The sequence below is a fragment of the Lipomyces arxii genome, assembly GCF_038497795.1.
Source record: "Lipomyces arxii strain Phaff 12-163 unplaced genomic scaffold V1512scaffold_6, whole genome shotgun sequence".
Lineage (NCBI taxonomy): Eukaryota > Fungi > Ascomycota > Lipomycetes > Lipomycetales > Lipomycetaceae > Lipomyces > Lipomyces arxii.
In genome coordinates, this window is record NW_027117705.1 from 177277 (window position 1) to 203903 (window position 26627).

Consider the following 26627-nt stretch of genomic DNA (forward strand, 5'->3'; position numbering starts at 1 on the left):
TAAGAATTGCGACTGAAATATGCTGAAAGATCTAGTTTGTGCTATTATAGCTGTTTAGATCATCGATAAAAGCATGACGAATACTTCACGGTGGTTAGAAGTTATTTACGTGCACAAGTCTGCGCGATTTATGCCATTCTCACCGTTGCTGTTAAATGTTCAGGGTCTATAATATAAATGGGCGAGGCATAAACTTATCACTTATCGCTAATCAGAAGGATCCGTCTAGCAGATCAACTATAATCGGAAGGATTTTGCGACAAAGTTCTTCGAATTGATACATAGGTTCCAGTAAACAAAAGAAAGTTTCTGAAAGAAGTCCCTTAGCGATAATTGCCATATCAGAATATTCGTTCAATACAGAACACAGAAAACAGACAGACGTGTCAACCTATTTTCGGAGTAGTAGTAACCTTAGTCTCCGGTGTGGCTGCCGGTGGAAATAAGATCCGAGTATTAAAACAATAATATGCTTATCAAATCATCCCCACTTGTAAGCTTATTTATTGTTAAACTCGAATCAATTTTTATCGGAAAAAGACACTGGCGTGGTCGACCACATTCACGACCAAATTATAACTAGTAGAATCAAACATAGTAAATGGCATACAGAATCGCGATAAGGAGTATATAGACCGGCATTTATCCGTTGAAAAGTTGACGCATCCCGCTTTGTTCACATCAGCACGGTCCATGTGCAACATCCGGTATAAACCCATCTATTCATACCTTAAAAACTCAATTTGTCTTCGGAAACATTTCGGATCAAAAACAAAACTCAAAGGTACTGCTCACTTACAGCTTATGATAGTGGATAAGTATAGATAAGTTTAGACTATCTAGATATACTTTCTCCACTTATAGTATAGCAATTATTATCTCCGTATTTACACAATATAGCAGTATAGCAGTGCAACAGTCTAATAGTATAGCAGTTAGAAGATACAATAGTATAACAGTAAGAAGAATCAGATGTCGCTTCGTGGCTAAAACGAATCAAATCATCTACAGAATCAAACAGTTCCAGTTATAAATACAATTCAGTGATATATTCTTTACTTTAGCCAGAACCATATAGTATTTCAATGCATACTATTTTTCCTACGCCTACGCGTAGTGGATGCGTCTTATAGCAGACGAGGCAATGAGACTGCAATTGTCAGATTTATATCGGGTTAGGGTTTTCTTACGCGTTTTGGTCACATGACTTCGCGACTCGTACCGTTTTCATTTTATGCTACAGAGAGAGATTGCATGATTTGAATGTTACTCGACTACAGTTGATGCCGGCCCATCATCCCCCAGTTTTGTCTGCTGATTCACAGCGTGTCGCGGTATCTGGTGTGAATTCCGCGTTTGAAGGCGAATCTGGCGCCGAGTACGTCGGGTCTGCGTTCGGTGGGTTTAGCGAGTATTTCCGCAACAAGAAAGTGAAGCTCCAGAATCTGGATGCACATATTTTCGGCTCTGATGGCGGCCGAGGCGACAGGCCTGCGATATTTAAAGGGTGCATTGTTCACGTGAACGGGTATACCAAGCCCAGCAATATCGAGATTCATAAACTTGTCGTGCTGTATGGTGGGGTGTATTATCAGTACATGGATGGCAAGACCAGTGTGACGCATATCGTGGCTTCGTCTTTAGTAAGATTGGTAAAGCTTGTTGGTGCTATACTGACTTGAGCAGACACCAAAGAAAATGGTCGAGTTTGCTCGGTACAGAATAGTGAAACCAGAATGGATTACAGAAAGTATAGAAGCTGGTCGGTTATTGCCATGGCATGATTACAGGGTGATTCAGAATGCTGAATCTCAGATGCAACTTGACACGGTCAGAAAATCTAGACATTCTTCACCAGATTCGACTCAGCCAACCACTCTAGATAATTCAAATACTGCACCAGTTACTGCACCAGATATCGTGCCAGATACTATACTAGATACTGCACAAGATACCGAACCAATCACTAATACAAAAGCAATGACGGCTGAAGAGTATAATGCTCATTTACTATCCGATCCCAACGTCAGGAAATCAACAGTGTTGAATCCCGACTTCTTAAAAACGTACTACGGCCAATCTCGACTCCATCATTTAAGCACATGGAAAGCAGACTTGAAGGTTAAGATCCAAAACAAGATTCTCTCTGCGACTGGACATGGGAATAAAGTCGACATTACTGCAAAGCAGAGAATTGTGTTTCACGTAGACTTTGACTGCTTTTTCGCGTCAATCGCGCTGCGAAGTCATCCGCACTTGGTGGATAAGCCGGTATGTGTAGGGCATGGAGGAAACCAGAACTCGGAAGTAGCTAGCTGCAATTATGTGGCGCGGAAATTTGGCGTTCGCAATGGCATGTGGTATGTATCGTTTAGAATAGGGGAAGTTAGACTAATATCAAGGATGCATCGGGCTAAAGATTTATGCCCGGAATTGCAGTGCTTGCCGTATGAGTTTGACGCATATGAAGAAGCTTCAGCTCATTTATACAACACTTTGATTGAAACCGGGGCTCGCAAGATCGAAGCCGTGTCAATTGATGAGGCATTACTGGACATGACCAATATCTGCTGGTCGGAGAATGAGGACAGCTATGAAAAAGCGCTTCAAATTGCTCAGGGTATTCGCAACAGAGTGTTTGAGCTTACCAAGTGCAATGTCAGTGTTGGTATTGGCGCGAATATTTTACAAGCCAAAGTCGCAATCAAGAAAGCGAAACCAGCAGGGCAATACTGTATACGGCCTGAAGATGCGACTAGGTTAATTTGTGATTTGAAAGTAGATGACTTGCCTGGGGTCGGGTATAGTATTCATGGCCAATTAAAGGACAAGTTGAATATTTCCACTGTTGGTGAGGTATTACAGGTCCCAAAGGCGAAATTGCAAGAAGTCGTTGGCGCGAAAACAGGTGACAAGCTTTGTCTATATGCGCAGGGATTGGACAACAGACAAGTCGGCGAGGTTTCTATTCGAAAAAGCGTGAGTGCGGAAGTGAACTGGGGCGTTCGGTTTGAAAACAAGAGCCAGCTGGACACGTTTTTGTGTTCGCTCGCAGGCGAACTCTGCAGCCGATTAGCGAAACTCAGTCTGGTCGGGACCAATTTGACTTTGAAAGTGTACAAGCGGGCCGCAAACGCTCCGCTGGAACCGGCCAAGTATCTTGGATGTGGGCAATGTGATGCGTTCAGCAGGTCCACGAGCCTGTCGTCTGCCACTCGTGACGCGGAACTACTTACGCAGCAGGCGTTAATGCTGAACGAGAAACTTGGGATTGAAGTTTGTGAGATTCGAGGATTGGGACTGCAGATGACGAAGCTGAGTAGCGATGTGCCGTCAGTAACTGAGTTTCGGGATGGCAAGCAGCAGACGATAAGTTTCCATGTTAAGCAGACTGATTACGAGAAGCAAGATAAAACCGATAAGCCAGAAAAACCTGCTGAGCATGACGATTTGAAGAAAAAGACAATAAAGCCTGTTGCACGTTTTCCGTCTGAATCGAGTCTTGATCCTGACGTCCTTGCCGAGTTGCCGCCAGAGATTGTGGCCGAGATTGAAGCGCAATACAACACCAAGCCGGTCGAGTCCAGACCTGCAAGGATGAAATTCAAGTCATTGAAGCAAAACTCTCACAAACCTGTCTTGGCCAAACAAACCAGTACCGAGGACGAGTTACAGTACCTTGACATTGACGAATCCGTGCTGAACGAGTTACCCTCTAATATCCGGGCCGAGATCTTACATCTCAAACAGGAGCACCAAGCCGTCCCACCACGGACCACTCCAGCTCGTATTAAGCATTCGTTTACGCCTCGGCCTGTGCCGACTTTCCAAGGCCAGAGCCAAGTTCCCGCGTTGCGACAGCTGCTCCACACCTGGATCTCATGCTCGGTGGCTGACCATGTCGGGCCGGACGAGGACGATGTTGCGTTGTTGGAGAAGTATCTTGACCGGGTGGTTTGTGAAGAGAAAAATTTGAGCAAAGCGGTTGAGCTTGTGAAGTGGGTCAGGTTTGTGAGTGAGTCTGCGTTGAATGCTACGATTGCGGATGCGAAGGGCGCAGATGCGAAGAACGAGACGAAAGTTGGAATTTTGTTTGAGTGGCTGGATTTGTTTGAAAGATTACGAAGTTTGGTGTTAAAAGTATCGGAAAAACGGGGGGTGTTTAATGTGCAATTTGATTAGGCGTTAATATGCTTTATGAATGTAACTAGTTGTGTCTTAAAGCGGGAGTAAGCGAGCCCCTGAGTACAGTGACAAAGGGTATTGTACCTGACAAATCTAATGACGACGATGATCGGTCGAGTATATTCGCAGTATCAACTGCAATTGAGCTTTAAGGAACAAATGATGATGTCGATTCGAACATTTATACCATCACTCAGACGCGGGTTTGCGTCTTCTGCAATTTTACGGTCGAATACTGTGCTTAAGGTCGGATATGTTCCCGAACACTTCTCGACGCCGTTATTTTTCGCGAAATCTGAAGGCTACTACGCTCAAGCCGGTGTCGAGCCTGAGTTTGTGCCGTATATTTCTGGTACCGGACACATGATCCAGGCATTAAACGAGCGGGAAATTGGTGCGTGAAGTTGTATGGTAAAGAACAAGACTGATGAATGTAGACGTTGCGGTTGGGTTGACTGAGGGATTCGTTGCTGGGTTGGGGAAGGGACAGGATTGGTATAAGATTGTGGGGACGTACGTGCAGTCGCCTTTGTGTATGTTTGAACTGTATGTATTTGGATTTGGCATGGGCTGAGAACTAGGTTGGGCTATTAGCACTGGAATTAACCGGAATGATATTTCATCGATTGCAGATTTACGCGGGGGCAAGATTGGCGTGAGCAGAATTGGCAGGTGCGTGATACTGGTCGGACGTGAATTAGAGTATATGACTGATAAAGTTTAGCGGTTCGTACGTCATGCCGTTCGTGATGGCGGTTGAGAACGGGTGGAGTGAGGAGTTTGAGTTTAAGGTATTGACGAATTTCAAGAACTTGCGCAACGGTGTGAATGATGGGACCGCGGACGCGTTTATGTGGGAATTGTTTACGTCGAAAAAATATTACGACACGAAAGAAATCAAGCATATTGGATCGATCTACACTCCGTATGTCTGAGTGATTCCGAGAAGTAAGACGTTACTGACACAGCAGGTGGCCGTCATGGACAATCACCGCTCACGACACTGCTATTGAGGCTGAATCTGCGACGGGGGCAATATCTAAGTTCTTCACGGCCGTGAATAAAGGCATCAAGTATTTTGAGGCCAACCCGGAGACAGCGGTCGAGTACATATCTGCGAACTTGGATTATACTGCTGCGGACGCACGCGAGTGGATGAAGACTGTCAAGTTTGTAGACGATGTGGCTATTGTGGATAAGGCCGTGATTGTGGACAAGACTGTAGGGATTTTACAGAAGGCGGGTGTGATTACGAATGAGCATGTCAGGACGGAATCGTTTACGTTTGATGTCAAGTCGTAAATAATCATTAATTCAGTTTATTATACAGTCAATAGTTATATACATCATTCTTTACCCCCCCGAGTAATCTAGAACAATCAGCTCATATACATTACATTTCTTCACCCGAGTCGTCTTCAGAGTAATCAGGATCAAGCATGCCTTCTGCCTCATCCGGATTCACGAACCTGTCCGCGTACTCGTCTTCATCATCATCATCATCCTCGTCTTCATTCTCGGCATCAGATATGGTCTGAGCCGAGTCTTCTTTCTTGACCGATGTCGATTCTTTAATACCCATGTCTTTCATCAACTTGCTCAAATCTCTCTGCTTTTGTGCTGCCTTTGCATCTTCGCGCTCTTTCATGACCCGCTCGAGCTCCACTTTGTACTCGCTATTGAACTCATCGACCTTATGATTCACGGCGTCGAGAAAGTCGTCCATGCCGGCACCGGTGTACGCCGACACACTGACGACATCCAGATGTCTGTAAAATTCTTCAAGCACCAGACTCATTGAATTCATAAGGGAGTTCATATATCCGCTCCCTCCTTCCGGGTTATTCTCGTCGTCATCAAGATCCTTCAACGCGGCCTGGAAACTTTCGAAATCAGTCATCCAGTCAATCGCGAAAGTCGAGTCGCACACGTCGGTCTTATTGAACACGATGATCAGCGGCAGCTTGGTCTTGTACAGAATTGAACACGCGTACAGCATGTTAGACATAAATGTCGACGGTGAAGTGGTCCTCGGAGTGTCTACAATGTACGCGACAACAGTCGGCATGGCGGACGCCAGCGAGTCGAGTAAAATGGCTCCGGACGCGGACCTGTGAGTTAGTACGATATGTACACGAGGTAGCCATGACGTACGTACCAGACAAAACACTCAATCTGACCCGGCGTGTCCACAATGACATGCGACACCTCTTTTGCTCGCTTCTCGACTATACCCAAGACCTGGTCTATCTTCGTTGCAAACAAGTTTAGAGACGTGATGATTGCGCCGTTCGGTCCAAGGTTATACCTTTTGTCGTCAGCCTTTTTGCTTCGGAAATATGTCAATTGACATACTGCTTCATGACTTCTTTATAGTTAACCGAGTCACGAATGTCGATGTTGGCTTCGAATGGCACGCTCAACACTGCTGGATCCAAGTTGATGACGTACGGAGGCATGTCCAGTGCGTGGAGATGTGAGTTCAACCGCTGCATGAACGTCGTCTTGCCGGAGCCTATAACTATGAGTATACGTCCTGCTCCAGTCATAAGTCACGTACCAGCCATGCCAATACAAACCACTGCCGGTGTCGTCATTTGTTTAGTTTCTGCGGATTCGACTGTGCTTTAAACAACGAACGAGCAAGAGTGAAGAAGTTTCAGGGGGTGATGAGTAACAGGCCGGGTAAGTTAAGTTTTCATTACAGCGCTGCTTCTTCGTCAACAACAAGAAGCAGCTCGACACATCATGAGGTGGGCATTGATACTGGTTGCGAGTCTGGCATTGTGTGGTACGGCACTTGCGGCATGGACTGAGCAGGATCATGAGATTTTTCGGTTGAACGACGAGCTGGAGAAACATGAAGGCAAAGGCACAACTTTTTACTGTATTTCTTCTCTGTGTGACTTGTTACTCGTTCATTCTGACTGGTTAAGCATTTCTGGGATTGGATAATGGACCGTCGTCGTCGCTGGAAGAAATCACAAAGGCGTATGTTCAAATTGAGTGTGGGTTGTGCGGTGGTAATGGTTGAGGGATCAGGTACAGGAAGATGTCTCGACAGATGCATCCGGACAAGAACCCGTCGGCTGGAGCGACAGACCGGTTTGCACGACTTGGAGTCATTGCGAATATACTACGCGGTGAGCAGAAGGAGCGGTATGATTTCTTTCTTCAGAAAGGGTTTCCTCGATGGAAAGGCACGGGATATTATTACGCTGTATGTCTTTTCTTTGTCTCTCTACGACTGTCATTAACAATCAGCGCTTTCGTCCTGGCTTAAGTGCTGTGCTTGTGTTTATATTCCTCATCACTGGAGCAGCACATTACTTAATTCTGAGCATGACCGCAGCGACCGAACGCAAACGCATAGAACGATACATTAGCGAATGCAAAGCTCAAGCATGGCCGAACGGGTATCCACCAGCTGACAACTCCAAGCGTCGGATTCAAGATCAGTCTGGTCGGACGTTCGTGGTGTATCCGGATGGCACAGTGTGGCTTGCCGACAGCGCGACCAATGAAGAATACATTCTTGACCCGGACGATATTGAACCTGCGAGTTGGCGACGGACCGTGCTGTATAAGTTTCCGGTTTGGCTGTTTGAGTCGTCATTCGGGAAATTCGTTTCTGTGAAGAATGAGACCTCTTTGCCGGTTAAGAAGCCAAGGGCGAAGACGAAGTCAAAGACGAAGGCAAAAAAGGGAGAGGAAGGACAAGAAAAGACGGCAGAAATGGAGCTGAATAAGAAGGTGCTGTCTGACGGCAAAGTAGTAGAGGCCGCGACTGTTACTGGTGGACGGCGAAGAAGACGGAAGTGATGATTTGTACTGTGTCGAAGGAGTGTGAATGTCAAATAGAGTTTATACGTGCGGCTTATTAAAGTTACGCACGAGCTATTTAGTGTGAAGTTTAATTTGAGTCATGTTGATCGTTCGAGCGTGTCGAGGTCACTCACACCTGTGTGAGTGCAAATGAACCATCCAGAACTATACCTGAGGACACTACCGGCTGTTCGTGAACGGACGAGGTTTGTGCTGGCAAAGGCTGAACAGAACAAGCTCACGAACTTCGACGTTGATCTGTCCAAGTTCGGTAGAGTGGTAGAGTACGTGTGCGGTATAATCCGACGTGACTGGGGAGATGACTACAGTCAGATCCCACCACATGGCCGGGCTCAGCAATTTGACGTTGGCGGGGTGTCACGGATTGAAAAGCTCGTACGGCGTTGGAGCGGCGTGGATGCTCGTGAGATTGCACGGAGACTTGTAGACTTGTACGTTGTTTCTGTGTTGATTGATGCTGGTGCCGGGAATAAGTGGAAGTTTATAGAGCCCATAGGTGGGGATGCGCACGGCCGGAATGCGTACGGCAGGAGCGAGGGACTTGCAGTCGCGAGTTTGTACATGTTTGAGTCCGGTTTGTTTTCGTCAGATATGAGCAATCCGTACCAGGTCGATTCAGGCGGGCTGAAGAGTCTGAAGATGGATAGGTTTGAAGTTGGAGTTCAGTCTTCGGACGAGAACTTGCTGGCTGGGGTTTCTGGACGAGCGGAGATTCTGCAGAGGCTGGGTGTTGCGTTGGAGACGGGACCGAAGTATTTTGGGGCCAGTGCTCGGCCTGGGAATATGCTTGGTATGTCGATACTGTGGGTTGTGGTCGTTGCTAATTGTAGATTATTTGCAAGCGCCAGCGACAACGGGGACGACGGTTGTGTCGGTACTGACTGTGTGGGACGTGATTATGAATGGGTTTGGACCGGTGTGGCCTAAAGGACGGACGACACTAAACGGTGTTGCGTTAGGGGACGCGTGGGAGTGTTCGAGCATGCCAGACGGCGAGGAGTGGGAGCATATTGTTCCGTTTCACAAGCTTAGCCAGTGGCTTTGTTATTCTATTCTAGTACCGATGGAACAATACGGTGGGATCAAATTTATAGACAAGCAAGTCCAGACCGGGTTGCCAGAATATCGCAATGGGGGTTTATTTGTAGACACTGGAGTGTTGAGTTTGAAACCACACGTACGGGCGCAAGGGATGTTAAACTACGACGTTTTGAAAGTCGACAAGGAAGACGATGACGTGCCAGTGTTTTTGCCCGAGGACGATGTGATTGTTGAGTGGCGTGCGGTTACTGTCGGGTTGCTGGACATGCTTTTGCCTGCTGTGAATGAGAAGCTAGGGGTTACGGGTACGAAGGATGAGTTGATTTTGGCGCAGTTGCTAGAAGCTGGGTCGTGGTTGGGAGGTAGAGAACTTGCGGCGAGGATCAGACCTGGGACTAGGGGACCTCCTATTGCTATTAAGAGTGATGGGACTTTGTTTTGAAGAGCCCATGAGTGCAGTGTACTGGTTGTTATTGGGGGTATTGAATATATCGTATAGTTAGCATAGTGTCTATAATTAATTATTAAGTATATTAAGTATATTAAGTATAGTATAATAGGCATAAGGTTCAGGGGTAAGTGGCGCTTTATGGTGACCAGACGACGCTTCTAGCAACAAGACAAGACAAGACAAGACAAGACAAGACAAGACAAGAGATGTACAAGTCAGGGAATGCTAAAGGGGGCACAGCGGTACGGCGACTGATGACGGAGTATAAACAGCTCATCAATGAGTCACCGGATGGGATTTCAGCGGGGCCTGTAGACGAGGAGTGAGTAGACAGACAAGACAAGACAAGACATTGGAGTGAACGGGACTGACGAGTAGTAATTTCTTTGAATGGGAATGTTTAATACAAGGACCAGAGGACACCCCGTATGAAGGTGGAGTGTTTCCTGCTACGCTCAGTTTTCCCAAGGTATGATGCATGTGCTCAGATATGTTATGTATGGAGGAGGAGTATGGACTGACAAACAGGATTACCCTTTGAGTCCGCCTACGATGAAGTTTACGTGTGAGATATTTCATCCGAATGGTGAGTACGTGGAGAGAGTAGAGAGCGAAGATTGATCAGTAGTGTACAAGGATGGGACAGTGTGTATTTCGATTCTTCATGCTCCAGGAGATGATCCAAACATGTATGAATCAGCGTCTGAGCGATGGAGTCCGATTCAATCTGTTGAGAAGATCTTGATTAGTGTGATGAGCATGTTGGCAGGTGTGTACTGTATGTGTAGATTGAATACGGGTACTAATTGAATAGAACCAAACGATGAGAGTGGAGCTAATATTGATGCTTGTAAAGTGTGGAGGAATGATAGAGCAGAGTATGATCGGATAGTGAAGGCTAATGTTCGTAAGACGTTGGGGTTGATGTAGTGATGTATGCTATTGTATGCTATTATACTATTATACTATCATATACTATATACACAAACACAATAGAGACTATACTTCTTCTTCATCTTGATATCGTTCAAGTAAATAATCAACAACATCAAACTTCTCATTAGTTTCTGCTTGAAATATACAGTCTTGACCTGAATTATTCTTCTCAAAAGGAGAAGCACCGAAATCACAAAGTGTTTTAACAATATTCAAATGACCATTTAAACATGCCCAGTGTAGCGGAGTATTTCCAGATTCATTTTTGAATGAGAGCATGTTATTTATGTTGAATGATAGCAAGAACAGGATTATTTCTATATCGTGCTCTGTTAATGAATGATACACATACACAAGTAGTAAGCAGAATCACTTACCTAACAATCCATTCGCAGATGCCATGTGAAGTAAAGTGTTCTTTGAATACACATCAATTGTATGTGAAATAACGTCAGATTCAGCACATTCAAGTCGAGTAGAAATCAAATTCAGATTATTCTTTAATTCATTCAAGTCGTTTGATCTTGCTGAATCCAATAAATCGTCAATTTCATCTTCGTTTAGTTTTCGTTTCATTTTGTGAAAATTGTCTGTCTTTATTTGTATGTGCTGTGCTGTATATTGTACACACACTATACACGCTATGCCATGCCATACTATACGATACACACTATACGATACACACTATAGCACACACTACACACTACACAGTACACACTACACAGTACAACACACGATAATATACACCCTAATCATTTAAAAGCCACGCCCTCTGATTCCTCTCCTTCTTCTCCTTCTTACGCTTCTTAAAATCCTGAACTTGCTTTTTTGTTAACTTCTGTTGTTGTCTCTCTGCCCTTAGACTTCTTCCATCGTGTTGATTCACCATCTGGTTGACATCAAAGAATGCATTCATCTGTCGTGTAGACTTAACTTCATCAGAAAATTCATTAAACGCAACGATTTCTCCTCGAACTTGATTCTCATCATCATTCTCTACTTTACCAGGCTGCCATTTACCGGTAAACCTATTAAAGAACCCAGTCGCAACGTAGTCCTTAGTGCCCGTCGTCTCTTCAGGCTTGTTCCATCGTGTCTGTCTAGTACGCCGATTGTAATAATAATACGTATTTGTATCTTCATCCAGCACCCTCTCCCATTCACTCCATTCGCTCTTCCCGCTCTTCTCGCTCTTCTCGCTCTTCCCGCTCTTGACCGACTCACTGACCGACTCACTGACCGGTGCTAGTTCTGCCGTCGCCGGAACTGGCCCTTCAGGCAACGGTGGAGCTTCATCACTCTCACTTTCTTTCTCACTTTCTCTCTCACTTTCTCTCTCACTTTCTCTCTCACTTTCTTCTCTTGATCTTTTATTTGTATTTTCCATTTCCTTGTTCTGCTTAATCTGCTTATTCTGCGTATTCTCATTCGTATGCTCACTATAAGTGCCACTATAAGTGTCACTGTCGTTACTGGACATTGTGCGTGTCGTCATACACAGATAAGATTCGTCCCATCTCACTCTCTTCCCATCACTTCAACTACAACCATCACCAATGGCATCCGCAATATTCTTCCTCGATTTAAAAGGTAAACCTCTACTCTCACGAAATTATCGTGGCGATGTCCCAATGTCCGCCGTCGACAAATTCCCCATCCTCCTTCTTGACGCTGAAGAAGAATCCTCCGTCGTGCCGCCTTGTTTCTCTCATGAAGGAATCAACGTCTGTTTCCTACTCTCTTTCTCTTATCAAGTTGACTGACTTCATAGTACTTGTACATCAGACACAGCAATCTCTACCTCCTTGCTCTAACCAAACGCAACTCAAACGCTGCTGAAATCCTGCTCTTTCTACATAAACTGGTCCAGGTACTGACAGAATACTTCAAAATACTCGAAGAAGAATCAATTCGCGACAATTTCGTCATCATTTACGAATTACTCGATGAACTCATGGACTTTGGCTATCCACAAACTACAGAGACCAAAATCCTACAAGAGTATGGGTGCACTTACTCTTTATCATGCTCATACTAACAACCAGATACATCACCCAAGAAAGTCACAAGCTAGAAATCCAGGCCCGTCCTCCCATCGCAGTCACAAACGCCGTTTCCTGGCGCTCAGAAGGCATCAGGTATCGCAAAAACGAGGTCTTTCTCGACGTCATCGAATCCGTCAATCTTCTCGTACGTCACCCCATTCTCTTTCCTATCCTTTCCTTTCCTTTCTAATTCATCTAGGTCAGCTCAACAGGCGCAGTCTTACGAAGCGAAATCCTCGGCTCCGTTAAACTCAAGTGCTACCTATCCGGCATGCCAGAGCTCAGGCTCGGTCTCAACGACCGCGTCATGTTTGAAAATAGCGGCCGCTCATCACGCGGCAAGTCAATCGAGATGGAAGACGTTAAGTTCCACCAATGCGTCCGTCTCTCGCGCTTCGAAAACGACCGCACCATATCCTTCATCCCACCAGATGGTGAGTTCGAACTCATGAGTTACCGCCTCAACACTCAAGTTAAACCCCTGATCTGGGTCGACTGCGCGGTGCAAACCCACGCAGGATCAAGAATCGAGTTTGCAATTAACGCCCGCGCGCAGTTCAAACGTCGCTCGACTGCAAACAACGTCGAAATCACAATCCCGGTCCCGGACGACGCAGACACCCCAAAATTTCGCACAACTGTCGGCACCGTCCACTACGCCCCAGAAAAAAGCGCAATCGTATGGAAAATCAAACATTTCGGCGGTGGTAAAGAGTTCAGCATGCGCGCCGAATTAGGACTTCCCTCCGTCAATGAATCAGACCCGGACAGAAAGAAAAGACCAATCAGTGTCAAGTTCGAAATACCGTACTTCACCACTTCAGGCATCCAGGTCAGGTACTTGAAAATCATAGAGCCAAAGTTACAGTACCCCAGTCTACCTTGGGTCCGCTACATCACCCAGAGCGGCGACGATTACATCATACGCCTGCCCTAGCGCGTTTCCTAGTCGCATCTCTTATGTATTCTTGACCTGCACATCTCTCTCGCGCTTATAATTCGATGTATGTTACTTGTCTATCAATCTTCACAGCGATCATACAACTTTATAGTGTCAAATGCATGTTGTATGTAATGATATTAACTTAATTATACAATACTCTTTCAACCATCGGTCGCTGACATCAACTCGCACGCTCACCGCCCACATCCAAACTAACAACAGACTGCCGCGACGATCGACACGAAAACGGCGTTAACGTGCCAAACACATGTCGTGAAAATATCTTCCCCGGTCGTCGTCGAAACACAGAAGAAATACCAGGTGTGATTGTTTCCGTCGTCGAAACCTCGTCCGACTCGGTCAAGCAAAACGATGACGATGACGACGCGTCAAACGAAAGCGAAATATCGTCTACTTCAGACCCGAACTCCAATTCTTGCAACACTTCAAGACTCATCTCCGTAATCCCATCAGTCACACTCTGCAGCTCAACGTCCTCGTGCCGGCTGCACGCAAGATTCGTGTCTCCACCACCGCTCTGCGGTTCTTCCTCCTCGTGCTCTGTAAACTCGCGATAGAGGTGCACACCGGCATACCCTGGCTCTACACTATCCTTCACCTCAGTCTCAGACTCGAGTACGACCTCAGGCTCAGGCTCAGGCTCAAGTACGACTGGAGACCGCGTGATATCTTCTTGCAGCGCGGACAATGGGATCGTAGAAAACGACGTCGCGGTCGCACTGCCTGTCGCCATCGACTCATCGTCTGCCTCGTACCCTTCATCCACCTCATCAAACTCGACTTCCACCGCCGCATCCACTTCAGGCTCGACAAGTACCTCATCCACGCTTCCAGTTCCTCCAACAAGATCCGGGATCTCGGGCTGCGCTAAACCGATCGGATCCTGCGACATGTCCACCTGACCAAGCCCGATCGTCAACGGCACCACATCACCAAAATCAAACACGTCCATCTCAAACCCAGGAAAAAAAGCATTCTCAGTCTTCCCGCCATGACTAGCTTCATCCACCCGGGCACACGTGTTCGGGTTAATGACATCCCAATCTTCTGACTTCATCTCGGTATCTAGATTATCGTACTCGCTCGCATCACTGCTCCTGTCCGCCGCCGTCGGCGCAAAATATTTTTTGAAAAATCGCCCAAGCGTGGTTTGCCTACCGCGAACACGGCTAAACACCACGTCGGCCGCGCTGCGTGGAGATCGCTCACTCGGGTCACTATACGTCTCACGCGACGCAGACGTGTGCAACCATTTCCTGAAAAAAGCTTTTTTGTCATCATTCGAGCCTACAACATCAGTACATCCCTATTTATCTATATCTTATCAAACACTGACTCGGCGACGACTTTGCCGGGCTATAAGCGTCGACGCTCGTCGTTTTCGAAGACTATAATCAGCATCAGACTTAAGAGCAACAAAAAAAAAAACTCACCATTCGACTAGTATACGCGCTCCATAAAACGTCTTTAAACACGAACCGGGATGATGTCGTCGACGGCGTATGAGGCGACGTGGTCGGTGTCTGTCTTGTCAGTATGATTTGATAGATTCACTTCGTATTCACCTTTCTCTGCTTAATGGCTTGCACTAACAATGCATGAAGCACACGTTGTCGTTTCTTTGACGCCGGCGACTTCAACTATCTCATCAGAATCATTCAACATCCAACACCATTCCTACCTCATCCACAACAGCGCTCGACATGTCCTACAAATCAGCACAAACTCACTTCCCCCCAACAATAAAAAAAAAACTCACAGCCATAGACGACACCGACTTAACATTCATCCCACCCTCACAACCCGAACACGCAGCAAGCGCAAACGGCACCAAGTTCTGATCCTACACCACGTCAATATCACAACCAAAAACAAACTCAATCAAAAACTTCTTGCATTGATATTCATTGTATAACAAGCTAACGCAATAGAACCATTGCGATGCTCAATCGGCATTTGCTCGTATTGACTATAAAATCTTCTTTTTGAAAAAGTTGAGAATTGGGCTGGATCTGCTGTTTAGCCTTGTTTACATTTTTGAAGTAGGCCGAGTTGAAATTTCAAGTACAGATATTGACAGATATAACGAGATTGTACAGAATAAAGCAGTATAAACGCATGTTAATCAAGTTCAGTGCAGATGCGATGTTAATACAGATGGAATACAGAGCAGAGCAAAGACAGAACGACAAACACAGATCAATCTACAGAACCACCTCGTCATGACTAACAAACACACAAGAGACTTAGAATTCATTAAATCATCTTTTACTTCTAGATCCGACTCTGATGTATGTATGCGTACGTAGGGCGGAGAAATACATTTGCCCTACTCACGCAAAAAACTCGTACCGAACCAACCTTGCTCTCTCCGCTAAATTCAAACTCCCAACACCCGAAATTACCGGTGTGCATTCTACAAGATATCACACGTAGGCCAGAAACCGGTCAATCTTGCGACATTGCTTACGAAGATACCACGTCATGCTGCTCAAAGAACTTTCTTGCTTCCAAGATCCGGAGCTTGAATACTCGACAACAATGTACAAAGGTCAAAGGCATACAGTGGACAGTATAATATTTGTAAATGCAATCTAATTATCACAACCTAAACCCCATTCTAACCCATATCAACCTAGTTTGATTCCCGCCTATGGCGTCTCCACATTTTTCAAATCAGCAGGCTCAGCTATGACAGATTCCTTCGGCGCGTCATTTGTTTCAGGCATTTGAACATCCTCAGACACTGCCAACGTTTCGCTCAACTTGCCAACGTCTGATCGAAAAACATCTTCGTCCTGCTCGACCGTCGGCGTCTTGTCCTGCTCAACTGTTGGCATCGTCTCATCGACAGCCGTCCCGTCTACGCTACCCGACGCAATCGACTCGCTCTTTTTGCGTCCTCGACCTTTATCCATCCACGAAGTCGACCCCGCGCTAGACGAGTACGTCGGACTAGTACTATACCCCACCGCCGACTGCGGCTGCGAAAACTCATACCCTCCAAGCCCAAAACTGTTGCCCTCGTCTACCAAATCGGCAAAGTTCATGGCCGGCATGTCAAAGTTGTCCGCCGATACAGATTGCGGAGACGGCGTTCGCAGGGTCGGTCGTCGTGGAGGCAACGTCGGCGGCACACGTATAGATGGCTGTCGCGGCGGTAATGGCGGAGGCGAGCGGACTTCTGTTGGCACGTCTTCGACTGCAACAGGAGTCTCTGTCGCAACTGGTGTCTCTGTTGCAACTGGTGTCTCTGTTGCAACTGGTGTCTCTGTTGCAACTGGTGCAAGCTCGGTGACTGGTTCAAACTTAATCAAATCTGCAGGTACGGATCCACCGGTCATTGAGCTCTCCACAGAAGACGTCAAATCCACATCCACAGAAGACGAAACTCCGGAATCCAACGCCCCATGCGCATCCGACGCCGTGTGTGCGGGTTCCGGCTTCTCAATCACAAGCGACCCAGCAGGCTCTGTCGCACCTTTTGGCTTCAGAGGCTTCCTCTTGGCAAATGTTTCATGGTGCCTGCTAGATTCAAGTATACTCCCAAATCGACTAGGTAAAGCAGGCGGAGTCCCGCCACCGACCGTGGGTGAACTCGGACTGCTAGGTGAAGACTCGACGTTAGTTCGAGGAGGAGTAGGAGGTGCTTCCTGCTGCTCTGGCGTAGCCGACGCTACCATCGGCGTAACTTTCGTCGTCGTGGTGGTGGTAGTACTCGTCGTAGTCGTTGAGCTTGGCACCGGCTTTCGCGCCGGTAGCGCAGGAGGTGTCTGTGTGTTTGTTACAGAACCTGGCAAATGCATGCTGGTCGGGCCGTAACTCTCACTATGAGCCAGGGTCTCGGACGCCGGTGTACACGCAAACACGGCCGGCCCGTCTGTAAGTTCTTCCGCTGTATCGGTTGTAGAAGCCGGACCGTCATAATCTGGTGGATACGTGTGCGGTTTCGGCGCATTGTGCAATGTATCGTCGTTGGCCGCAAGTCTCGCCTCAATGATTTTCTTCTGGATTCGATCTTCTCGAAGCACGGTCGGATTGCTGCTGCTCAAGCTCAGACTCGAAACTCGCTCTGTCATTGACTTCTTGGCCGAGCTAAAATACTTATTGCTCCATCTCTTGACCGACTCGGATATGGTTGGGCGGTCATCGTCAGGACTGCCGCTCAATCTGAACGAAAGTGACGATGACGAATCTGACCGAGTATGACCCGTATCTTTCGCGGTCTCGAGGCTGCTGATACTTCTCGTGTCGTCGTCATGAAAACTTGAGCTGTCCAGACTCGAAGACGCGTTGTGCGAAATACTTGCGCGAAGTAAATCCGCGTCGTTCCTTGAAAACGACGACCGGCCGCTCGACCGGCTTGACGACCGGTTGCTCGGCGACGACGAAAACTGAGTCACGGATGCATCCTTGTGACTGACCACCTGACCGTCTACAACTACAATGTTCACGCGATCGGTGCCGACGACCGCGGGTGCGGATCCAGTGAACGATCCCGGTCCACGCTTGCGCCGTCCACCTTCTTCGTCGCCCGCAAACATGTCCAACTTTCTGTGCCTGACCTCTTGTGACATAATAGACGCACCGTCGTCAAACACACTTTGCCGGTCAGAGTCCATCGACATGGCAGACGAAATGCTTATGTTGTCCATATGATTGCGCATCTCGTTCTGGAAATGCGCCTCGATCTGCTGTTCTGTATTTTCCGCGATTGCAGACGCTGTCGCCATCTGTTCTTCACCTTCAGACTGCTGTACTTTTCTAACTTTCCGGTCCCAGATTCCACCACGGAAAAAGTCTTCCTTGGTATCATAAAATGCCAGATCATCCATGAACGGAGAAACCAGTGAATCACGAAGCTGCAAAAGTTAATATTAAAAGCGTAATAAATACAATGCAATAGATATACCGCATCGTTGATCCGATTCTCGATGACCTTAGTCACCATGCTATACGTAATTTGTCTAGAACTAACAACGGGCTCAATAGCCATTTTGATCTAATCCAAGTCAGTAGTCTTAAACAAACGACAAATTAGCAACGTACTTTCGGCATTGATTCAAAACAGTACCAAATTCTATTAGATGGAGGTGGTTTGATTGTGAAATTGATTCGACCTTCCAAACTTAAGAACGCGACTGATAGTACTAAACTAACCTCTGGGTTCCACATTAGCACTGTTTTGAAACTCCACTGTAATTTAAACAAACCTCGTGTTTTAAACCTGGACCCAAAATTCAGCGTTGCTTTGGTAGCTATCTCTATGCTAAAATCGCCTTCATAGGTCAGATCAGCACTGACAGTCATGTTTCCTTCTTGTCTAGCACAAAGTCAGTACAAGTTCAACTTTTTAGTGATGAGCTTACGAGAATTCATTCATTTTTGGGCTTGTGAAATATGGCGGTGAACTCCCACAGTGAACTTTAGTGACCGTGATATCTCCCAAAAACGATGGCCGTTTGACACGCGATAACTTTGTGTCGATTTTGTTTTTGATAAAGTTTTCAATCACAGACGTATCATGTAAAGCCAGAAACATGCGGCCTAACAGCGCATTGAGCCACATTGACTGCAGATGAGCTTCGGATGAGTGTAGTGTCTGGATCAAACGAATGGCATCGTCTTGTTCAAACTGGAGCGGATGCGCGTCTATGAGTGGGTCAGGGAACCCTGTCTTTGCGATTCCACCTGACAGTGACGTTTTAGCCGACGGACGTTTTGCTGCTCTAATCAACGCAAAATAGAAATCTTCTTTTTCTGAACAGTTTTCTGAAAACAAAAAATATGCGTTCCTAGGTGGAGTGGCCGGATTCGGGACCAAGTCAAGCTCATCACTATGCGATCTGTTCCTTTTTGGAGCCAAACATATAGCATGTCTTCTGATGAACAATTGCCCATCTGGAACATTTGGTGGCCATATCTGAACATAGTATTGAGCAATAACAATTGCTTGTTGAACATTCATCAATTCAGGACTGTCGTACAGAAAAAGATTGCCATGTCTAAAGAGTCAGCTGTGTATAAACACACAGTACAAGTCTTGTTCACCTTAAAATTGCAAAATACGTGTTTGCCTGTTTCTTCTTTGGCTTAGGCTTGATCTTTGACTCTGGCGGTGTTTGCGATCCCACAGCTGCTGTCTGCTTTTTGTCCAGCAAATGCTTGTAAAAAGACATGTACGCAGTGTCATTCATCGGTTTCTCTGAACTAGACCCAGTCGTTCTCTCCAAGGAAAATTCACGACACACCGTTAACCATCCGGTCATGTAAGCATCAACGCCAACCTTGGTCTGGTTCTCAAGAGCTTTCAAAATATCTTCAGCTTTTTGTTTCTCTGCTTCCTTTTCTGCCAGCTCCTTCTCCTTCTGCTTTTCTTCCTCAGTCAGAGCTTCAGCTGTGATTGCTTCTTTGGGAATCACTTTACCATCCGATCCAATCTCAGGCAAAGTACTGTAGATGTAATACAACACGCCGAAAACAACCAGTGGAATGAATGTGACACCTCCAAATAAATAAACAAACAAAAACATTTTGAAACTAGTCATGACTCAAATTGTCCCTTTTTGGATCAACAATAGTTCAGCGGGGTTGGACTGAGTTGGGAACGAAATTGCCGTGATCAGTCAGTTACTTGACGTGACAGATTCAGATTAAATAAACAGAAATGAGTCAATCAATTAGATCAATTTAAATTTAACAAAAGACACCGATATTTTTGGTACTAATTGAGTGTATATTCAGTCTAATTCGTGTACGTTTCTTTTTGTGTTTACTGGCTTTTACTGTACTCCACGGCTTAGAAGGCATGAGCTAGAAGATCGGTACTAGACCCTTGACTATGTATACGACTTGTAAGAATTATAGCAGAATACATGCATTTTATATAGTTCTTATTTGGATCAAGCTTAATATTCGATTAGTATAACTAATTTCAATGTTTAAACTATTTACTATTTTGTGCTTATTAAAAGTGTTATACATACTTTATTGCTGCTATAAACAAGACTCAACTAATACTACAAACACTTCGTCCGGGGTAATCGCGAACAGCAAATATCACGAGATGGGAGACAAGCATTAAATTGCATACTAGTTAAAGTTTAATACATGCACTGCTAATCAGTCATGTTGCACGCCGTTGCCATACAAATAAGCTTTTGAAACAAACCTTAAAACCACAAGCTTCGAAAGAAGGTTCGAGTAACAACTAGTAAACTCTCGAAGCACGATGACTTCATAGCTTCCGTCAGTCCCGTCTATAAAATGTACCCGTGTCTCCCGGTCCAGTTCATGTGTTAATACAAATACAAATTACAAGTAAAGTAATCATGGATATGCAACTTACGGATCGTGTTACGGGAATCCTTCAAGAGTCGTCAAGGATTGCCCAGGAGTACAGTCATGCACAGCTTACTCCAATACATTTTGTTGCTGCAATGGCCTTGCCTGAGACTGACGGTAGTCCGTCTTATTTGAAGGTCATTGTAGAAAAGGCTCGTTATGAGTGGCAAGGTTTAGAAAGACTAATCAACAAACATGTAAGTCCATTATTGTTCATATTGTTGATGAACAAATGATACTAACATTATCAATAGGTGGTTAGAATTCCAGCACAAAATCCAGCTCCAGATCAATTATCTCCATCGCCGGCTGCTGCTAAAGTTCTTCAGAATGCAAACAAAATCAGCAAAAGCCAGAAGGATTCTTTTGTTGGTCAGGATCATTTGCTATTAGCCCTGATCGAGGACCGGTCGGTCCTAGATCTGCTCAAAGAAGGTTCAATTAATCCGGATGGAATAAAGACTGCGATTCAAAACGTCCGTGGCAATAAGCGTATTGACTCTCGAACTGCGGACACTTCAGATGAGTTCGAGTTTTTGAAGAAGTATGCTTCTGATTTGACCGAGTTGGCTCGTGAGGGCAAACTTGATCCTGTCATTGGACGTGAAGAGGAAATCCGGCGATGCATCCGTGTGCTTGCCCGACGAACGAAGTCCAACCCATGTCTTATTGGCGACCCAGGTGTCGGTAAGACCAGTGTGGTTGAAGGTGTTGCTCAACGAATCATCGACGGAGATGTTCCTTCAGTCCTTGCGGGCTGCAAGTTAATGTCTCTAGATCTTGGTGCTTTGAAAGCTGGTGCGAAGTATCAGGGTGATTTTGAAGAGCGTGTCAAGGGTGTTTTGAAAGAAATTGAAACCGCTGCGGATATGATCATCTTATTCGTTGATGAGATTCATATGCTAATGGGTGACGGTAAGAGTGATGCTGCCAATCTTTTGAAGCCCATGCTTGCTCGTGGTCAACTTCATTGTATTGGTGCTACTACTGTCGAAGAGTACCGAAAGTACATTGAAAAAGATGCTGCTTTTGAGCGTCGTTTCCAGAAAGTCGACGTTAGAGAACCGACTGTCACCGAAACCGTTGCTATTCTCCGAGGTCTCCAAGCTAAGTACGAACTTCATCATGGTGTTCGTATATTAGATAACGCCCTCGTTTCTGCGGCTCAGTTGGCCGGTCGTTACTTGACATACCGTCGTCTGCCTGATTCAGCTGTGGATCTTATTGATGAAGCCGCTGCTTCAGTTGCGGTCGCACGTGATTCACGCCCAGAAGCGTTAGATACACTTGAGCGTCAGTTGCAGCTGGTGCAGGTTGAGATCAGTGCGCTGCAACGTGATACCTCAGATGCGGCCAAGAGTGACAAGCCGACCAAGGATCGTCTTCAGGCTGCAAAGCAAAAGGCAGCCAGTATTGAGGAGGAGTTGAGGCCATTGCGTGAGAGGTTCCACCAGGAGCGTGCTGGTCTCGAGGAGTTGAACAATCTCCGAAAGAGACTTGAAGAGTTGGAGTTCAAGGCCCAGGATGCCGAGCGTAGACGTGACAATGCGTCGGCGGCTGATCTTCGATACTTTGCTATCCCCGAAATCAAAAAGAGGATTGAAGCGTTGGAAGAAGATAAGCAAACTTCCGAGCAGGCGTTGCTTGAGGATCTTGTCACGCCCGAAATTATTTCAGAGACCGTTGCCAGATTGACTGGTATACCAGTCAACAAGTTGTCTCAAGCCGAGAACGTGAAATTGATCAATATGGAACGTGAACTGTCGAGACAGGTTGTTGGGCAGACCGAGGCCGTGAAGGCGGTTTCGAATGCGATTAGGCTGAATCGCGCTGGTCTGTCGAATCCTAACGCGCCAAGCAGTTTCCTGTTTTTGGGTCTTAGTGGATCGGGTAAGACCGAGCTTGCTAAGAAATTGGCAGGATTTTTGTTTGCGGACGAGAAGGCTATGATCCGCATTGATTGTTCGGAACTTACAGACAAGTGGTCGTCTTCGAAGCTTCTCGGTGCTGCCCCCGGATACGTTGGATACGAAGAGGGCGGAATCTTAACAGAGGCACTTCTTCGTCGACCTTACTCGGTCTTGTTGTTTGATGAAGTTGAAAAGGCTGCACCTGAGGTGTTGACTGTTCTTTTGCAGCTTCTTGATGACGGTCGTATCCATTCCAGCCAAGGCAAGTTGGTGAATGCGGCAAACTGCATTGTTATTATGACGTCGAATTTGGGTGCGGAGTATTTGCAGATGACGTCTTCGGCGCACGCAGACGCGGTTACGAAAGACCGTGTCATGGACTCGGTTCGTGCTCATTTCAGACCTGAGTTTTTGAACCGTATTTCGTCGATCGTGGTGTTCAACCGGTTATCACATAAGAACATCAAGAAGATTGTTGACCTCCGACTGAATGAGATTTCCAAACGTTTGGCGTCTAACAATAAGAACGTTAAGATTGAAGTCGACGATGCAGCAAAAGACTTCTTGTGCGCGAACGGGTACTCCAAGAACATGGGTGCCCGACCGTTGAGTCGGTTGATTCAGAACGAGGTCTTGAATAAATTGGCCGTATTGATACTTCGTAACCAGGTCCGGGACGGTGAGACCGCGAGGGTCACGCTGGCGGCTGACGGTGACGGGTTACAGGTCTTGCCGAATCATGAACAGGACATTGAGGCTGATCCTATGGAGATTGATTCTGATGATGATGACTTGATGGAAGAAGACCTGGATTAAAAAGCATAAAATTAGATGAGGCGTTAGTTTGTAAATATGGGTTAGAATATTATTAATATTGATTGTTTTATGAATTATATTTAGCATGCGTATGAATGACGTAGATTTTGTTGGCATTTGCGGACGAATAGACTTATAACGGTTAGCGTAAACCCCGTACGTATGGCGACTATTCGCGATACAAGTCCAGCAAAGTTACACTCCTAACCCACTAACATGAACAGCGGAAGCTTAGAGTAAAGTAGACAATTGCGTACCTTTAATACAGACTATAGTAGCAAGTGAGAAAATATCTGGATTAGTGAAGCTTACGAACTTGACTTGCCTTCTCAATTTTATTCTAATTTTTTTTTTTTCTTTTTGATCGTTAGGAGTATTTATCAAGTTTCATTTTACTAAAAGATCCTAACTGTAAAACAAATTATTTTTAAATGATAAGTTTCCAATTAATTTTTAAACTGCTGATGTAACTATTGAGCTTGTAAACATAAATAAAATAGTTTGATTACATTTGATGGCGTGCCCTGTGAACCAGTGCTTAGACTCCAAAGGTATATGAATATAATATAGCTAAAAAAACAGCATTCTGACAAAACTATATCTTTAGAGTCATAGTGGATAAATGATACTCAATACATCATTGTGTTAATAGATTCACTAGCAATATATGAACTAATGCTATACAAAACCCATTCAAAAACTACATCATAATAATACAAAAACCCAAAAAACAAACGCACGCCAAATACATGAATAACTCTACTACTTGCCCGAGATTGCTCTGCTGGTGTTAATTCCACTTAACTTCTGCAAATAACTTTGCGTCGGGTTCCAACGTCTGACCGATCGGATCTCGTCCGCATTGTAGCCTGGGACCCTGATGTTCCAATTACGTTCGAGATGGAGCTGCACGTCCTTCACGTCCAATGTGTTGGACTTTCTGTGCTTCGCGAGTCGGCAGCTGAACGACGCAACCGACGTCACAAACTCGTCCGCCAAGTCAAGCAGTAACTCCTCGACATCGCCATCGATGTTGACATCTTTCTCGTCTCCAAGCAGCGGCACGCCATTGATGCTCGCACTCGTGCCAATCATGTCCTTGACGAGTTCACTCAACTTGCGCTTTGACAGCACTCGCGCCGTTCCTCCGTTCAGTTCAAAAGGCGGCAATCTTGACATAGCAGGCGATGTCATCATTGGCGAACTGGCGGCATGACCGCCTGTGAGCGAAGGCCGCGACGGCTTGACTGGCGCAGGGACAGGTTGTTTTACCGCTAGTGATGCCGGAACTGGCATCTGGTTGATCATGTTCGCGTTCGGGTTGAATATATTTTGATTCGGCCCCGCAGGCGGTGTGCCAACCGCACGTGGACCTTGTCCCGCTGCGTTCTGTGTCGCGACGTGCTGAGCTCCCATACCTTGCTGTGCCGCAATTTGCTGTTGCTGTTGTTGTTGTTGTTGTTGTTGTTGTTGTTGTTGTTGTTGTTGTTGCTGTTGCTGTAAATTTCCTGGCTGTTGTGGTGGTTGGATGCGTTGTTGCGGGCCGACATCAGGCTTCACCATTGGCGAGCCTTGAGTGACTGCCGGAGACCCAACCCTTGCTGCGACTGCGGTGGCATTAGGAATTTGGCCAAGTCCAGGAGTGCCTTGTGGGCGAGGGCTGAGGTTTGCAGGCATATTTGCCGCATTGCGAATGATGCGCTGCTGCTGCATGTTCAAAGGTGACTGCATCGCAGTCTGCGGAGACCCTGCTCTGGCTGCTGCCGTGGCGGCCAAGTTTTGCTGTTGTAAACGTAGCTGCTGTTGTTGCTGTTGCGACTGTTGCTGCAGTTGCATTTGTTGCATGCGTATTGCCTGTTGCTGCTGTGGAGTGTAGCGATTGTTAGAAGCGACGCCTTTCACCTGAGCCAGTGACTGGGCAGGAAAAGACTGCGAAGGCTGCATTGCTTGCCCGGGTTGAATCTGCATGCGTTGGCCCTGAACTGCGTTACCAATTGGCTTGTTGCCTAGTGGCTGTTGTGACATTGTTTGTTGCAGTCCGACGTGACCTCCTGACTGGATCGGTGTCAGCGGCATGTTGACCTGCTGACCTGCCTGAGGCGAAATGCCTTTCTGATCTGCACCTATCTGTGTACTTGCGTCTCGAAGCTGCTGGCTGATGACCTTAAGCATCCCGATGATCTGATCTCGCTTGCCAATTAAATCTCTCAGTGCTTGCTGAATGTTTGCTCTTTCTTCGGCAGGAAGTTCGGGGTGTTCAGTCAGATACTTCTGCCTAGTGACGCATTGACCCTGGATTTGCTGCAATGTTTTCTGTAGATGCGCTTGCTGATTAGCCCGCACTGCCTGTTGCTGAGCCGGAGTCATGGCATTGAACTGCTGTTGTTTCTGAGCCGCCTGAGCAGATTTGATTTGCTGTTGCTGTTGAGGCGTACGTCCTGCCATCATGTTTCGCGTATTCGGCATTCTCTGTGCAGATTGCTGAGGAGTCATTGGCTGTCCACTTTGCATTTGTTGTCGTTGCATTCCTGCCATCTGGGCCTGTTGCCTGACCGGAGTCTGCGATCTCTGTTGCTGCGTTTGCTGCATTTGCTGTGTTTGCTGCGCTTGCTGCCTGGTGTGTAGCTGTAGTTGCAATGCATACTGTTGAATACCATTCGCCCTTCCAATCGCTTGCTGTCCTTCAGGCGTATCTTTTCCAAATCTCTGTACCTGCTGCATTTCAAGCTGATACTGAGCGGACAATCGATTCAATTGCTCCTGAGCAGATACTTCAGAAGCATTACCCCGTGCATCTGCTGGGTTTGACATCTTCTATTTAGTCACAAGGGACGATATCTTGTGATATTGATTGATGCTGAACAGAATAAGGTCAGAACAGAATACTTTGGATCGAAAAAAACAATGAGCCGATCAACTTACAAAAGAACAGCTTGAATCAGAAGAAAAAGTAGATTCACCAAATAGTTCACGATTCTTTAGAATTGTCGTGTTTTTGAACGTTCAAACTCGACAATCCGCGGCCAATGACCCTAACCTTTGCCCTATTCCTTATTGTGTTACGTAACACAAATTACGTTAAACCCCAA

General features: G+C 46.1%; 13 protein-coding genes across 13 annotated transcripts; 7 read left to right on the plus strand and 6 right to left on the minus strand.

Annotated features, from left to right (window-relative positions):
* Positions 1–1283: 1283 nt before the first annotated feature.
* Positions 1284–4182, plus strand: V1512DRAFT_247354 (uncharacterized protein; the record flags this gene model as incomplete). Its single annotated transcript, XM_066914482.1, has 3 exons — positions 1284–1643; positions 1687–2360; positions 2403–4182. The coding sequence occupies 3 exons, from the start codon at positions 1284–1286 to the stop codon at positions 4180–4182; spliced, it is 2814 nt and encodes a 937-aa protein (XP_066771821.1).
* A 53-nt stretch (positions 4183–4235) lies between these two features.
* V1512DRAFT_286306 (uncharacterized protein) lies at positions 4236–5541 on the plus strand. The gene is made up of 5 exons (XM_066918077.1): positions 4236–4579; positions 4623–4718; positions 4767–4857; positions 4910–5110; positions 5157–5541. The coding sequence occupies exons 1-5, from the start codon at positions 4282–4284 to the stop codon at positions 5485–5487; spliced, it is 1017 nt and encodes a 338-aa protein (XP_066771822.1). The 5' UTR covers positions 4236–4281; the 3' UTR covers positions 5488–5541.
* V1512DRAFT_261925 (uncharacterized protein) lies at positions 5489–6811 on the minus strand. The gene is made up of 4 exons (XM_066916162.1): positions 6746–6811; positions 6541–6700; positions 6344–6493; positions 5489–6296 (listed from the first exon to the last, which is right to left on the minus strand). The coding sequence occupies exons 1-4, from the start codon at positions 6780–6782 to the stop codon at positions 5579–5581; spliced, it is 1065 nt and encodes a 354-aa protein (XP_066771823.1). The 5' UTR covers positions 6783–6811; the 3' UTR covers positions 5489–5578.
* A 53-nt stretch (positions 6812–6864) lies between these two features.
* On the plus strand, positions 6865–8137 carry V1512DRAFT_261929 (DnaJ domain-containing protein). The gene is made up of 4 exons (XM_066916163.1): positions 6865–7072; positions 7122–7176; positions 7228–7405; positions 7450–8137. Exons 1-4 carry the CDS (start codon positions 6934–6936, stop codon positions 8005–8007), a joined length of 930 nt encoding a protein of 309 aa, XP_066771824.1. The 5' UTR covers positions 6865–6933; the 3' UTR covers positions 8008–8137.
* On the plus strand, positions 8138–9612 carry V1512DRAFT_261931 (uncharacterized protein). Its single transcript, XM_066916164.1, has 2 exons — positions 8138–8821; positions 8862–9612. The coding sequence occupies exons 1-2, from the start codon at positions 8161–8163 to the stop codon at positions 9512–9514; spliced, it is 1314 nt and encodes a 437-aa protein (XP_066771825.1). The 5' UTR covers positions 8138–8160; the 3' UTR covers positions 9515–9612.
* Positions 9613–9700: 88 nt separating this feature from the next.
* Positions 9701–10538, plus strand: V1512DRAFT_261935 (ubiquitin-conjugating enzyme E2 G2-like protein). The gene is made up of 5 exons (XM_066916165.1): positions 9701–9845; positions 9902–9992; positions 10052–10109; positions 10152–10292; positions 10338–10538. The coding sequence occupies exons 1-5, from the start codon at positions 9730–9732 to the stop codon at positions 10451–10453; spliced, it is 522 nt and encodes a 173-aa protein (XP_066771826.1). The 5' UTR covers positions 9701–9729; the 3' UTR covers positions 10454–10538.
* V1512DRAFT_261937 (ankyrin repeat-containing domain protein) lies at positions 10445–11094 on the minus strand. Its single transcript, XM_066916166.1, has 2 exons — positions 10837–11094; positions 10445–10776 (listed from the first exon to the last, which is right to left on the minus strand). Exons 1-2 carry the CDS (start codon positions 11033–11035, stop codon positions 10523–10525), a joined length of 453 nt encoding a protein of 150 aa, XP_066771827.1. The 5' UTR covers positions 11036–11094; the 3' UTR covers positions 10445–10522.
* Positions 11090–12427, minus strand: V1512DRAFT_290893 (uncharacterized protein). The gene has a single exon (XM_066918233.1). It carries the CDS (start codon positions 11952–11954, stop codon positions 11208–11210), a length of 747 nt encoding a protein of 248 aa, XP_066771828.1. The 5' UTR covers positions 11955–12427; the 3' UTR covers positions 11090–11207.
* Positions 11749–13616, plus strand: V1512DRAFT_261942 (Mu homology domain-containing protein). Its single transcript, XM_066916167.1, is given in 5 exon segments — positions 11749–11770; positions 11783–12183; positions 12231–12460; positions 12505–12649; positions 12704–13616. 4 exon segments carry the CDS (start codon positions 12016–12018, stop codon positions 13439–13441), a joined length of 1281 nt encoding a protein of 426 aa, XP_066771829.1. The 5' UTR covers positions 11749–11770; positions 11783–12015; the 3' UTR covers positions 13442–13616.
* A 12-nt stretch (positions 13617–13628) lies between these two features.
* Positions 13629–14904, minus strand: V1512DRAFT_252898 (uncharacterized protein; the record flags this gene model as incomplete). Its single annotated transcript, XM_066914731.1, has 3 exons — positions 13629–14755; positions 14805–14856; positions 14902–14904. The coding sequence occupies 3 exons, from the start codon at positions 14902–14904 to the stop codon at positions 13629–13631; spliced, it is 1182 nt and encodes a 393-aa protein (XP_066771830.1).
* Positions 14905–16082: 1178 nt separating this feature from the next.
* V1512DRAFT_146628 (uncharacterized protein) lies at positions 16083–20141 on the minus strand. Its single transcript, XM_066913035.1, has 6 exons — positions 19520–20141; positions 18838–19473; positions 18682–18791; positions 18518–18630; positions 18381–18470; positions 16083–18330 (listed from the first exon to the last, which is right to left on the minus strand). Exons 1-6 carry the CDS (start codon positions 20014–20016, stop codon positions 16120–16122), a joined length of 3657 nt encoding a protein of 1218 aa, XP_066771831.1. The 5' UTR covers positions 20017–20141; the 3' UTR covers positions 16083–16119.
* A 565-nt stretch (positions 20142–20706) lies between these two features.
* On the plus strand, positions 20707–23615 carry V1512DRAFT_261952 (P-loop containing nucleoside triphosphate hydrolase protein). Its single transcript, XM_066916168.1, has 2 exons — positions 20707–21009; positions 21067–23615. The coding sequence occupies exons 1-2, from the start codon at positions 20800–20802 to the stop codon at positions 23536–23538; spliced, it is 2682 nt and encodes an 893-aa protein (XP_066771832.1). The 5' UTR covers positions 20707–20799; the 3' UTR covers positions 23539–23615.
* Positions 23616–24059: 444 nt separating this feature from the next.
* On the minus strand, positions 24060–26516 carry V1512DRAFT_261955 (transcription initiation factor TFIID subunit A-domain-containing protein). The gene has a single exon (XM_066916169.1). It carries the CDS (start codon positions 26347–26349, stop codon positions 24301–24303), a length of 2049 nt encoding a protein of 682 aa, XP_066771833.1. The 5' UTR covers positions 26350–26516; the 3' UTR covers positions 24060–24300.
* Positions 26517–26627: the final 111 nt, after the last annotated feature.

Bases quoted from the DNA above. Each gene is read 5' to 3' on its own strand.
- V1512DRAFT_261942 (XM_066916167.1), top strand. From the start codon at position 12,016: ATGGCATCCGCAATATTCTTCCTCGATTTAAAAGGTAAACCTCTACTC. The intron at 12,461-12,504 runs GTATGGGTGCAC...ACTAACAACCAG, and splicing joins GAGACCAAAATCCTACAAGA to ATACATCACCCAAGAAAGTC. The intron at 12,650-12,703 runs GTACGTCACCCC...TAATTCATCTAG, and splicing joins TCGAATCCGTCAATCTTCTC to GTCAGCTCAACAGGCGCAGT.
- V1512DRAFT_261929 (XM_066916163.1), top strand. From the start codon at position 6,934: ATGAGGTGGGCATTGATACTGGTTGCGAGTCTGGCATTGTGTGGTACG. The intron at 7,073-7,121 runs GTATTTCTTCTC...TGACTGGTTAAG, and splicing joins CAAAGGCACAACTTTTTACT to CATTTCTGGGATTGGATAAT. The intron at 7,406-7,449 runs GTATGTCTTTTC...ATTAACAATCAG, and splicing joins GCACGGGATATTATTACGCT to CGCTTTCGTCCTGGCTTAAG.
- V1512DRAFT_261925 (XM_066916162.1), bottom strand. From the start codon at position 6,782: ATGACGACACCGGCAGTGGTTTGTATTGGCATGGCTG. The intron at 6,494-6,540 runs GTATGTCAATTG...TGACGACAAAAG, and splicing joins TATAAAGAAGTCATGAAGCA to GTATAACCTTGGACCGAACG. The intron at 6,297-6,343 runs GTACGTACGTCA...ACTAACTCACAG, and splicing joins CAGATTGAGTGTTTTGTCTG to GTCCGCGTCCGGAGCCATTT.
- V1512DRAFT_261952 (XM_066916168.1), top strand. From the start codon at position 20,800: ATGGATATGCAACTTACGGATCGTGTTACGGGAATCCTTCAAGAGTCG. The intron at 21,010-21,066 runs GTAAGTCCATTA...CATTATCAATAG, and splicing joins AAAGACTAATCAACAAACAT to GTGGTTAGAATTCCAGCACA.
- V1512DRAFT_286306 (XM_066918077.1), top strand. From the start codon at position 4,282: ATGACGACGATGATCGGTCGAGTATATTCGCAGTATCAACTGCAATTG. The intron at 4,580-4,622 runs GTGCGTGAAGTT...TGATGAATGTAG, and splicing joins ATTAAACGAGCGGGAAATTG to ACGTTGCGGTTGGGTTGACT. The intron at 5,111-5,156 runs GTATGTCTGAGT...CTGACACAGCAG, and splicing joins ATTGGATCGATCTACACTCC to GTGGCCGTCATGGACAATCA.
- V1512DRAFT_146628 (XM_066913035.1), bottom strand. From the start codon at position 20,016: ATGACTAGTTTCAAAATGTTTTTGTTTGTTTATTTATTTGGAGGTGTC. The intron at 19,474-19,519 runs GTGAACAAGACT...CTGACTCTTTAG, and splicing joins ACGTATTTTGCAATTTTAAG to ACATGGCAATCTTTTTCTGT. The intron at 18,471-18,517 runs GTACGTTGCTAA...GACTTGGATTAG, and splicing joins GTTTTGAATCAATGCCGAAA to ATCAAAATGGCTATTGAGCC.
- V1512DRAFT_290893 (XM_066918233.1), bottom strand. From the start codon at position 11,954: ATGACGACACGCACAATGTCCAGTAACGACAGTGACACTTATAGTGGC.
- V1512DRAFT_261935 (XM_066916165.1), top strand. From the start codon at position 9,730: ATGTACAAGTCAGGGAATGCTAAAGGGGGCACAGCGGTACGGCGACTG. The intron at 9,846-9,901 runs GTGAGTAGACAG...ACTGACGAGTAG, and splicing joins GCGGGGCCTGTAGACGAGGA to TAATTTCTTTGAATGGGAAT. The intron at 10,110-10,151 runs GTGAGTACGTGG...ATTGATCAGTAG, and splicing joins TGAGATATTTCATCCGAATG to TGTACAAGGATGGGACAGTG.
- V1512DRAFT_261937 (XM_066916166.1), bottom strand. From the start codon at position 11,035: ATGAAACGAAAACTAAACGAAGATGAAATTGACGATTTATTGGATTCA. The intron at 10,777-10,836 runs GTAAGTGATTCT...AGCACGATATAG, and splicing joins ATCTGCGAATGGATTGTTAG to AAATAATCCTGTTCTTGCTA.
- V1512DRAFT_261931 (XM_066916164.1), top strand. From the start codon at position 8,161: ATGAACCATCCAGAACTATACCTGAGGACACTACCGGCTGTTCGTGAA. The intron at 8,822-8,861 runs GTATGTCGATAC...TGCTAATTGTAG, and splicing joins TCGGCCTGGGAATATGCTTG to ATTATTTGCAAGCGCCAGCG.
- V1512DRAFT_261955 (XM_066916169.1), bottom strand. From the start codon at position 26,349: ATGTCAAACCCAGCAGATGCACGGGGTAATGCTTCTGAAGTATCTGCT.